Source organism: Bison bison, unplaced genomic scaffold (assembly GCF_000754665.1).
Source record: "Bison bison bison isolate TAMUID 2011002044 unplaced genomic scaffold, Bison_UMD1.0 scf7180017864159, whole genome shotgun sequence".
Taxonomy (NCBI): domain Eukaryota; kingdom Metazoa; phylum Chordata; class Mammalia; order Artiodactyla; family Bovidae; genus Bison; species Bison bison.
In genome coordinates, this window is record NW_011494731.1 from 318,879 (window position 1) to 331,305 (window position 12,427).

A 12,427-nucleotide genomic window follows, 5' to 3' on the forward strand; every position below is an offset into this window, starting at 1 on the left:
AACTGAATATATATATATACATATATACACATATACACCCATAAGCAAAATCAAAACAGTCCTACAAAAATTAAGTACAATAGATTCACCTGACAAACAAAGAAAAGCAAAAATTATATCTACCAGAACAAAACTAAGTAAAGCACAACTGGATAACAAAACTAAAGCAAGGTGCCAAGTGGGGAATAAAGCAATGAAATTAAAACTAACCAATATGTTAAGAGGAAAGGAGAGAAAGAAAAGAAAGAATATATATACAAAGTTAAATAGAGGTAGATAAAGATGATTTATATACATTAAAGATTAACTGTAAGGGGAAAGGAAAAGCAAACAAAGGAATAAATGTAGAAAAAATAATAATAGGCTTAAAAAATTAAAAATTAAAAACAAGGAAAATGAAAAAAATAAGAAAACTCCACAGAACTGCAAAAGCCCAATGTAGAGGTAGAGGTTTATGACAGTAAAAAAAAAAATGTGTCTGAGGAAAAAGAAAAAAAAAAAAAGCTCAAAAGTTTAATTGGATTTCTTAGTGCCAATAAAATTGACAACTACAACAGAGGGGTAAAAAAGGAAAAAAAAAAAAAAATCCAAAGAATCTACAGAACAAGTCAAAAAGAAGAATAATAAATGTTTTTCTTGAATCACTGCTGTCAGAGTCCTTTCCCGTACCAGGAATCACAGTTCACCTCACCTCCCTAGGATGCCCTCCAACACTGTGCTGATCTCTGGGCCTGCTGTGGAGGCTGCTCAGATTCTAATCTGGTCCTACTCTGTGTGTTCTTGCCTCCAATGTCTACAGCTATCAGAGCTAGTGCGTTTTCTTTTGTGGGCACTCTCAATGGCCTTTTATATATTCCATGGACACAGTCTTCTTAGTTGATCATGTGGATTTAATCTGCAGCTTGTACAGCTGGTGGGAAGGTTTTAGGTCTTTTTCCTTAGCCACACTGCCCCTGGGTTTCAAGTGTGGTTTTATTTCCACCTCTACATGTGTGTCGTCCAGGGGCTTTAGCTCCTGAGGCTTCCCTGGAGGGCTTGGGTTTGCCCCTGTGAGGGCCAGGTGTGGAGGTGGTGCAGCTGCTTGGGTCACAGGGGTTCTGGCGCACTAGGTATTCAGGGGGGTTGGCGGCTAGGGCAGCAGGAAATATAGCGCTCTAGAAGGGTATGGCAACCAGTTTTGGCCAATATTTGGCCAATATGCTCCAGTATTCTTGCCTGGAGAACCCCCTCTCTGACAGAGAAGCCTGGCAGGCCACAGTCTACAGGGTTGCAAAGAGGCAGGACTGAAGCGACCTTGTGAGCATAAACACAAGACTTTTCTTTCTTTCTTTTTTTTTTTTGGCCTGTGGCAGCTCTGACCAGTGAGAGTTGAGTGTGAAGGTGGTGCAGCTGCTTGGCTTGCAGGGACCCTGGTGGCACCAAATGTGCAAGGACTCAGACCGCCTCTGCAACAGGAGTTATGGCCCTATCAGAGTCCTTTTTTGAGCCTCTTGTAGCTGGCGATCAGAAGGCCTCTTTGGCCAGTCTTTCTCCATGGCTCTGCCCATACAGGCACTTAGAGGGATCTCTTGCCTGGGTCCTTCTCTGTTGTTTGGCACGATAGGCATTTAAAGGGGGCACCCTGGTTGGGATCCTACTCGTAGTTCCACGCATCAGTCACTGAAAGGAGCACCTTGGGTGGGATTCTACTCTGTAGTTCAGTGCATAAGGCATTTGATGGGCCAGCCCCTCTATTGTTCAGCTGCTGATGCTGGTGTGTGAAGAGAGAGGCTATGGTGATGGCTGCCTGACTCAGCAGTAGTGCCTTACTTCCATGGCTACCTGGTTTGCTCTACAGGCGTTTCCCACCACGGTCTCCTCCCTCACATCACCTCAATCCGTCTCTCTACAGTCAACAGCAGCCCTCGCCCTGGGATTGCTCCACAATCCCTAAACTCCAGTTCCCAGCTGCTGCCCCTTCCAGGAAACCCACATTCCTGCCTGCGGTATGTATGGCTGTGGCAAGGAGTGTCTGTTCTCATTCCATTTAGACTGCTCCAGATCAGCTGTTTCACTCTCAGCCTTAAATGTTTCTCCTCTGACTCAGACAGTTGCCCTGACTTGGGGATTGGGCCCCTGCTTCAGTTCCCTCATCTGCCGAGGACAAGTCCAGTCCTACTAACACTCCTGTTTTCCCCCTACTGCCTTCATCCTACCAAATATGGTGTGGTTCTATACATTCTTTTCCATTCATCAAGTACTCTTGTCCACTCTCAGCTGGTGTTCTGCATGCACTTCTGTGTCTGAAGGTGTATTCCTGATGTATCCATGGAGAGAGATGTACTCCACATCCACCTATTTTTTCCACCATCGTGTTCTCCCCCTAAACTTTCTGTTTTTTATTGTTTTGTACCTCTGTCCATGGGGATTCTGTAGGCAAGAATACTGTAGTGGGTTGCTATTCGGTCCTCCAGGGGATCTTCCTAACCCCGGGATCAAACCCAGGTCTCCCACACTGCAGGTGGCTTCATTACCATCTGAGCCATTAGGGAAACCCCCAAATACTGGAGTATGTAGTCTATCTCTTCTCCAGGGGATCTTCCCAACCCAGGAATCAAACCAGGGTCTCCTGCACTGCAGGCAGATTCTTTACCAGCTGATCTACCCAGGGAAGCCCTACTATGAATATTCTTGTATACATGTTTTTCTTTCTTCTTCTTTTTTTTTTTTTAAGGTGTTTGAACTTTTTGTTTTATATTGAGGTATAGCCAATTAACAATGTTGTGATAGTGTCAGGTGAACAATGAAAGGACTCTGTCATACATATTCAGGTATCCTACTACTACTACTACTAAGTCACTTCAGTCGTGTCTGACTCTGTGCGATCCCATAGACGGCAGCCCACCAGGCTCCTCCATCCCTGGGATTCTCCAGGCAAGAACACTGGAGTGGGTTGCCATTTCCTTCTCCAATGCATGAACGTGAAAAGTGAAAGTGAAGTTGCTCAGTAGTGTCAGACCCTCAGCGACCCCATGGACTGCAGCCTTCCAGGCAAGAGTACTGGAGTGGGGTGCCATTGCCTTCTCCGATTCAGGTATCCATTCTCCCCCAAACTCCCCTCCCATCCAGATTGCTGCATAACATTGAGCAGAATTCCATGTGCTCTACAGTAGGTCCTTGTTGATTATCCACTCTAAATATAGCAGTGTGTACCTGTCCATCCCAAACTCCCTAACTATCCCTTCCCACCATCCTTCCCTCTGGCAACCATAAGCTTGTTCTTAAAGTCTGTGTGTCTGTTTCTTGTCTTGTAAGTTCATTTGTATCATTTCTATTTAGATTCCACATATAAGAGGTGTCATACAACATTTCTTCTTATTTTGATGAACATAGATATACAGTTTTTCTTGGACATAAAACCTGGAGCAAAATTTTGGGCCACAGAGTTGGTGTAGTCTCAATATTAGAAGACTCTGACACATAATTTTCAAAGTAGATTGTTATTTTGAAGAGTGGTGAAGGATAGGAAAGTTGTAACCTGCTATCATCATGTGCTGACCATTTCTGTATCCTTATTTTCTATTTATGCATGCTAAGTTGCTTAAGTCATATCTGACTTTGTGCGACGCTATGGACTGTAACCTGCCAGGCTCCTCTCTGTCCATGGGATTCTCCAGGCAAGAATACTGGAGTGGGTTGCCATGCTCTCCTCCAGGGGATTTCCCCCATTTTGCACTTATACGACATTCAAATTAAAATTTGAACAGAGAAAAGTAGAAGATTCAGTTTTTCTTTTTTTTTTTTTTTGCTGTTAAATGACTTTAGGTTTGCATTTCTGGAATCAATTCTGTGTTCCTAATTAAGCTTAAGTACTTTCCAATTACTCAATTATTTTTATGTTCCATATATATGATCTTACATTTCTAACTGCATATTTTTAGTGAAGTCATCTTATCTCACGTTTTAGGAATTAGGAATTTTTGTGTATTTTGCCTGAATGAAATTTTGAAGAAAATTACTAATTTGTAGTGGAATAGGCAAGGGCTTTCAAGTCAGGCATGAACAGATTCTAATGTTGCCTCTGTCATTTGATAGCTGCATGATCTTTAGTCACAAGATTGTTTTCTGTAAAATTATACTACTTGGGATTGCTTTGAAAACTCAGTGAAATCTTAAACACTTATGTAGTGTTTGCTCTATGGTCATCACTGATTCTAAGTGCTTTGTTATGACACAATTTGCTCTCTATTAACAATTCTATGTACTAGCTCTATCATCATCTCTTTTTTTAGAGATGAAGAAACTCAGACTGAAGATTTAAGCAACTGCCCACTATGCCTGGGATGACAAGTGGCAGAGCCAGAATGTAAAACAGTTTGGCTCTGGAGTCCATGCTCATACCACTGTTTTCCACATACATGACATCTAATTTTGTTCTTGACACCCATTAAGTATTTGGATGTCAATAAATACTTATTATCCTTCTGCTTAGCATAACCCACCATGATTTAAAACATATTCAGAGTATAATTTCACAATAAGTAAGTTGGCTGTTCTGTAACCATACCATCAAATTAGTTGAAAAAATAAGCGATATATTTCCAACTAATATGCTGTAAAATGAAATATTTCCAATTCTTCCTGAATATAAATTTGTCCAATCACTGCGGTATCTTCTGAGTCCTAATTCCTCATATTTGGAGAAATTATTACCACACCATGACTTTCTTACTCATTTAGAATAGGTAGTGTGCTGATGTCTCCTGACATTCATGTGTCAAAAGACTTTTGATGAGGTATGAATTGCAAGCTGTGGAAATGTCTTATTCAAGGGAGTTTATTTGTGAATGACTGTGCTGAGAGCACATGGTGTGAAGTTTGAAAGGGAGAAAAATAAATGTTCATTATTTTTAATGTTTTGGTTTCCTAAAGACAGAGGTTGGAGGATGTCAGCTATTAGGTGCTCCCCCTTTCATTTCATTCACCAAACCAACAAGGAAGAGATTCTCTTGGAGACAAAGGTCTCAGGTCACTCACAACTGGAGAGAGAGAGAGGATATCAAGGCTGGGACACAGCTGAGGGGACTGGTCTGAGATGCAGCTGGTGGAAGGTGCCAAATGGAAAGAACACATGGTTAAATTATATTCCACATTTTATGACCAAAATTATTTGCTACAGTGTTATTCACTGCCTAAGGAATTTTCATGGTTTGGGAGAGCTGTCTTTCAAAAATGTCAAGTCTTTTCTGAAACAGGATGTAGAGTAAAACACATAGAAAATGCTACTTTGTTCTTTTTCTTGCAAGTCAAATGCTGCAATTTGCAAGTGAATAAGTATTTTGGGTTTTTAACATGGTAAGTTATTATTAAACTTAAAACTATTAAAAATTGTGCTAAGGAATTCAGATGTCTGAATTAACAGAGACAAATTTAATACAGTTTTCCCAATGCTAACCTTATAGCTTTGTACCAGTATAGAGGACTGATCATTTTGGAACTGTGTGCAGATCTTCAAGAGTTCAGTGCTTAATGCAGGACCTATATATACCTAGGCCCTAAAAGAAGCAACTACTAAATAAAAAGGCAAAATCGTATTCAAATCATATAAAATTTTGATATCAGTATCAAAGAAATTTTGCCAGTGTGAATTTATGTTAAAGGGCATAAATTAAAAATTTTATTTGAATATTTGAAGTATTCATACTCCACATTCTTAGACAAATCACATATACTTTCACACACTCACACAAATTAAGTACCCAAATACATACATAAAAGTACAGATTAAAAAAGTACAGATTTTCTCCATCTTGTAAGAACTGTGTGATTTTTCCTTTCTTTGCCAGGTGGTATTTTTGAATATGTGGAATCTGGCCCAATGGGAGCTGAGGAACTTGCATTCAGATTTGCTGTGAATACAATCAACAGAAACAGAACCTTGTTGCCCAACACCACCCTAACCTATGACACCCAGAAGATAAACCTCTATGACAGTTTTGAAGCATCCAAGAAAGGTAAGTGATACATATTTAATAGTGTGTTTTCTGAAATTCAAATTTTTAGCTACTCTTAAGAGATTTCTTAATCTACAAAGTAATTAATAAGTCACTAGAAATATTTTCATGCAAATATTTCTTTTTGAGCTGCACTTACATTTTTTTTTCAGGAAGGGTAAAGTGATATGATTACCTGCTGAAAGAATTTGCTTATAACATGAAATGTAGTTACATCTGGGTTAGTGAAGTTGTTTTCTTTTCCCCCATTAATCATTTTGTTTTACTGCTAAACTATTCCTATTTTAAGAACCTACTAAAATAAAAAAAATACCATCAGTGGATTTTGCCAAGGTTTACAATCCAATTTTACATTTTTATTTGCATTATGGGTTAATTCTACTTTACTACTGTGGTCTTAATTTACTGAGTGTCTTGAAAGTTCTATGGTTCCAAGTGACTTAAAAATGTCAGCCCAATTTTAAAACTTAATTGGAAAAATTGGATCAGTCTTTCATTTATGTTGCCTAGTTTTTAGCCACTTGATATTTCTTTTTGTAACTGAGAATAAATGGCTAATGATATAAAAATTGGATTACATGAAGAAATAATAAAAATACCTTATGAATATTATTTGTTATTTTATAAAGCTGTATTTTCAGTATGAGTAGAAATATAATTTCTGAGATATGAGTTTAATACATATATTAAAGAAAGTAATAGAGAAACTACTGTCAAGACATTATTTTAACCAGTTTAGAAATAAATATGTTTTGAGAGATGTTTTCATCGGCTTACTTTGTCTAAGTAGGTGATCTTTTCTTTTGCATAGTGAGCATTCATGAAATTAAATTCCATAAGGTAGATTTTCTCAAAGGAGTGGACTTAGCGTTTGTTCTAAATTCTTATTTTTAAGACAGTACTTGCTATTCTGTAATGCTAATACTGTTTTATTAGCTACCTTACATTGATAGAAATGTACATAATTACTTATAATTCTAACTCAGTACAGAGTTCTTCTAAATTCATTAATATTAATGGAAGTTGATAAGATATAATATTTCTTAAGATGAAAGTATCCTTCTTTTCCCCCAGCTAACTAGTGTTTATCAAAGCCTATGTTCTGCCTGCCCTTTGAATTCATATCTTTATGAATAAAAATAAGTTTCCACATTTCAGAACCATGTCAGGGTGATGAAAGGTTTTGAAGGCTGAAAAAGGGGGTAAAGGTTATTGTGAAATATGACATGTGTCATCATAATTGCAAAATAAGTCATTAGCTGCAAGACAAGAGCATTTGATTAGTGACATTGTTCATGATTATTTCCATTAGGAAGAAGAAGCTCTGTCTCAAATGAAATAATTTAGACCAAAGAATATGGAATATGAGTACAGTATAAATAAAATATTAATAGATTTCCTAATGGTGACTTCAAAGTAGCAACATAAAAAAAAAGTAGACTAGAATGTTCTGATAACAAACATCTTACTACCTTGGGAATATCTTAGCAAAACTATGAGGTGGTAAACTCATTTGGTTTTTAGAATATTAAAAAATATTTACAAATTTTTCACTCATTAAAAATCCATTGGGAATCTAATTCCTGAAGTGACTTTTGCCTGAAGCTGAAAAAAGCTCAAATAAGTGTATGAATAACTTTCTTTGTGAGATACTTAAATGGTGGATGTCATGGTGTGGATCTTGTCTTGGGAAGCACTTGCTTGTTGACCTATGACTGCTTGGGTGGCACAGCAATATGTAAAGAGAGAATATGAAGTAAAAGTCGCTCAGTCGTGTCTGGAATTCTCATCCCAAAATACTGAAGTGGGTAGCCCATTCCCTTCTCCAGGGGATCTTCCCAACACATTGCAGGCAGATTCTTTACCATCTCAGCCACCAGGGAAACCCAAGAATACTGGAGTGGGTAGCCAATCCCTTCTTCAGCAGATCTGCCCAACCCAGGAATTAAACCGGGGTCTCCTGCATTGCAGGCGGATTCTTTACCAGCTGAGCTACCAGAGAAGCCCGCTAACAAAAAGGAGAGATCTAATATAGTTTTGAATCTTATGAGACCTCAATAATATATGTGATACTGATATGATTTATTATAAAATACCAATTCATTTGGACATTGTTAAACTTTTTAAAATTTATTTTTCCAAGAATGTAAGTTCAATGTTTAAATTTTCACTGATCAATGATCTTATATTTTTAATAGATAATACTGTTTTGCTCAATAAACTCTGATGCATTAGAATTTGAATTATTATTTGAATCATATATTGCTTTTAAATGACTCCTCTGATACCCCAAAACTCTATTTTTTCTTTGAAACACACTTCAGAAGCTCTGTATAAGCTAAAATAATGTTTTTAACTTTTCTTGATTTGTGACTTGTCAAAAATCTAGAGAAGGAAGATCTTTTATTTTCAATGTATGTGAATTAAAATTTATGTGAGTGAAAAACTTGAGGCTCCAAACTTTCTACTGATTCAGAATTCTGATTATTACTTTAAAAGTAAGAATCTATATGTGTTCAAAAACTATATATTTATATCGAATTGAAGTTTTGAAAAAAGATTAAACAAATGTGTTTTTTTCCTAAAATTTATTTATTAAATATGTCTGTGCTTAAGAATCCATCCATCAAATTGCATTTTATGTGGCAAAATCTCTGAAGGAAAAATCAGTAAATTTTGCACAGTAGAATGACAAATTATTTTGAAAGAATTAAGACTGAAAATCTAATTGATCCCTAAATTCCAGTAACAATAGTCATCTGTTATATATTTTAGTCATCCTTACATATTTTCAGGGATAGACAGACTGTTGCTTCTTGGAACAGACTTCCATATTTGAACATTTCTTCTCTTAAGTTGTGTCAGAATTCATGAGACACTTCTATACATTTGCCCTAATTCCTCCTTTTCCAGTCAAAAGAAACACATTTTAGCCTCTTTCACAGATCAGATTCTTCATGTATTTAAAGATGAGTTTCATGTTTCCAGTAATTATTGACTTTCTAGACCCAGACTTACCAGTTGCTTTAATATACCTTACACAATTTAAAGTCCTGTCACAGTTTTGCTGTTTCTGTCTAAATACCTTCTAATTTGTTTATGTGTCTCTTAATTACTATAATTATTATTTATGTGAATAAAATTTTCTACACGTAAATATAAACTTAAAACTAATTTAGTACATCATAAAAGTCTTACAGTATCCAAAAGCCGAATAAATAAAGATGATTAGATATTTCTGTATTTAATTAAATACTTTGATGTTCTTCCTACTCAATGAGATTAATCCCTATGGACTCACCCTCTGTGACTCATGTCAGGTTTTGTATGGGCATTTGTATGCACAGCTTGACCTATATCATCAGATATTGCAGATACTAAACCATGTGCCCATCTATAGCTTTTTAGATGGGCCATGAAAAATACATGGATTCTGTTTCAGAGTTTGAAATTGTAGAGGATGACCAGAGAATTTGGGAAGGAACGTTATTCCCCTGATTTGAAGTATTTCCCTGAAGTATCCCCTGGATATGAAGTATTTTTGCAAAATGAATATTCACCCCTTAAATTCTAAAATATTCTCTCTCTTTCTCCTTCCCCTTCTCTTCCCTTGACATTATTTGTGGAGTTATTATATTTGAACATTAGGCTGTAGGTGTGTAGGTGAATTTCCCTTCTAACAGACTGAGAATATTTGGAGTTAGGCAAAATGTAAAATCAGCTAGATGTAGATGTTATATTAAGGGCAAACAAATCGTCCTTCAGGATGATGCCTTTGGGACAATGATAATGTGGTACTGTTGGCACACTGGCATCTCCTCTCATTACTGACAGACTTCTGTCTCCTCTGCAGCCTGTGATCAGCTGTCTCTTGGGGTGGCTGCCATCTTCGGGCCTTCACACAGCTCTTCGGCAAATGCAGTTCAGTCTATCTGCAATGCTCTGGGGGTTCCCCACATCCAGACCCGCTGGAAGCACCAGGTGTCAGACAACAAAGATTCCTTCTATGTCAGTCTCTACCCAGACTTCTCTTCACTCAGCCGTGCCATTTTGGACTTGGTGCAGTTCTTCAAGTGGAAAACTGTCACAGTTGTCTATGATGACAGCACTGGTAAGAAAAAATCAGTAGCCTTTGGGGCTATGCTTTAAATATAGATAATTTTCTGAAACTCATTTTAGATTCTTTTTGTGTTATTGTTTTTTGTTTTAAAATTAAGGGATAGAAAAACATTTGTAATCAAACACTAATTTCATATATCCAAATAAAGAACAACTAAATCATACATTTTTTTTCCTGTGTATGTGTAAAATAAGCACTTTTGTTGTGGAAATGATTAATTACTGTGAACTGTAGTGTTGGATGAAGGATAGAGATAGTATGAAATATCGCATTGAAACATTTATTCAAACATTTTTTTTCTACCAGTTTCAGTGTATTTTCCCAAAGTGAAGCCTTATAATGAGCTGTCACTGAAGCTTATCAAGAAATCTAGAGAAATAAAGAAATTCAGAATTTTGCCTTAACATTTTCTGTAATTATTTATGTGCAAAGAATGTGTATAAAAAATAATAACCTTTCTATCTGTATAGCATGTTAAAATACCCATTGAAATTCTTAGAGTTTTGGGAACTGTTTATATGCATACATAAGGGCTTACTACATAGTATTTATTTTTGTGTCTTTAAATGAATATTTGCTGGCTAGAGGTTGTCTGTGCTTTCCTGTTGTAATGCATGTTATTTTTACATGAATGGTTATCTTGAAGTGTCAAATAAAAATAAGTCTCAGAAATACAAAGAAAGTAAAAAGTAAAATAAAGTAATAATTTCCTTGTAAGTTATATTGGTGAAGAAACTGCATACTATTTTATTACCTAGTGATAAGAAATTTCACATTAAGATGTTTATCACTGGTCTACAGGGAGTTACAGGGTTGGAGAAACAATGTAAATAATTTGAAGTTTTTTTTTTTTTTTAAATGGGATAAGAAAGAGTAAGTCTAAATATACATTAATAGTGTAATTTTGTGAGCTTTCCCCAGGTGGCACAGTGGTAAAGAATCTGCCCATCAGTGCAGGAGACAGCAGGAGACACAAGATACAAGAGGTGCGGTGTGATCCCTGTGTCAGGGAGATTCCCTGGAGTAGGAGATGGAAACCCATTCTAATATTCTTGCCTGGAAAATTCCGTAGACAGAGGATCCTGGCAGCTACAGTTCACTGGGTCACAAAGAGTCAGACACAACAGAGCACATGTGCACACACACACACAAGTGTAATTTTGCACTTGTTAGTTAAAAAAGTAAAATTTTTATTTAAAACTTAACTTTAGAAAGAATACTTAAATTCCTAAAATAACCTAAGTACCTTTGATGTGGTTTTTAGCATAAAATAGAGTTACTAAATCTATTGCATTGTTTTATTCTAAATCATTATTTTCTGTCATTGATAAAGTTATACATGTCAAATTATGAATGGCAGGTTCTATGTGAATGGTTTCTCTGAGCATGTATAACATGATGTTCCAGGGCTAGCTCAGTTGCAAATTGGTCCACTTATGTTTACATGTGTGCTAAGTCACTTCAGTCTTGTCCAACTCTGTGCAGCCTATCGACTGTAGCTTGCCAAGCTTCTCCATCCATGGGATTCGCCAGGCAAAACTAGGCAGGCTCTTTACCACTAGTGCCACCTGGAAAGCTCCACTTATGTTTATGAATGGTCATATATAGAGATATACAAAATATGAATATAAATTCATTGTGAATCCATTGTTGATTTACTTCTCCTTTTCTTCCTGTTATAATGCAGGTGAATTCTGACTAAATATTATATATCCTCATATGCACATGCACATACACATGGTCTATACACACATATATAATACATATATATGTATGTTAGATGTGATATTTTATACTTATTTATTATCTTAAAGCCCCTCATAGTAGAAAGAGGGTTGGCAAATGTCTGAAATATTTATGATATACCACCTTTCCTTACTATTCTGTGTGTATGCGTATGGGTTTGACATTTTTATTTCATATATGTGGTTCTTGAGTGATTGAAAAAAGGGATAATAAGATTTGTAATCAAGGTCACATCATAGTCTGGCAAAGCAGTGTTTCATATATAATTGATCCTTTGGTTGAGTGTTATTCTAAATATTTACTTCATTGAGACAAATTTAAACAGATATATAGAGTCAGTTAATTAGATATATAGACTTTTAATGGAAACTTGACCTGGAGATTAAACTTATTAAAAAATTTAGTTACTATTTAAAAGAAACTTTACCACAGCTAACACTTTAAGTTGATATCAATACTTACATATTCCAAAAGTCTTTGATTATTTCAATATGAGTGCTAAGAGTCATTATAGGATTATTCATAGAATAGGTATCCTTAAAAATCATCTGAGGGGAAAAACAGCATG

The 12,427-nt window shown here is 36.2% G+C and overlaps 1 protein-coding gene across 2 annotated transcripts in view; it reads left to right on the forward strand.

Annotated features, from left to right (window-relative positions):
* GRIK2 (glutamate receptor, ionotropic, kainate 2) overlaps nucleotides 1–12,427 on the forward strand; it is a 737,896-nt gene that overhangs the window by 279,705 nt on the left and 445,764 nt on the right. For both annotated transcript variants that reach the window (XM_010841260.1, XM_010841261.1), the window contains exons 2-3: nucleotides 5,826–5,993; nucleotides 9,847–10,104. In XM_010841260.1, the coding sequence (XP_010839562.1) occupies nucleotides 5,826–5,993; nucleotides 9,847–10,104 (426 nt within the window). The remainder of the gene's footprint in view (nucleotides 1–5,825; nucleotides 5,994–9,846; nucleotides 10,105–12,427) is intronic.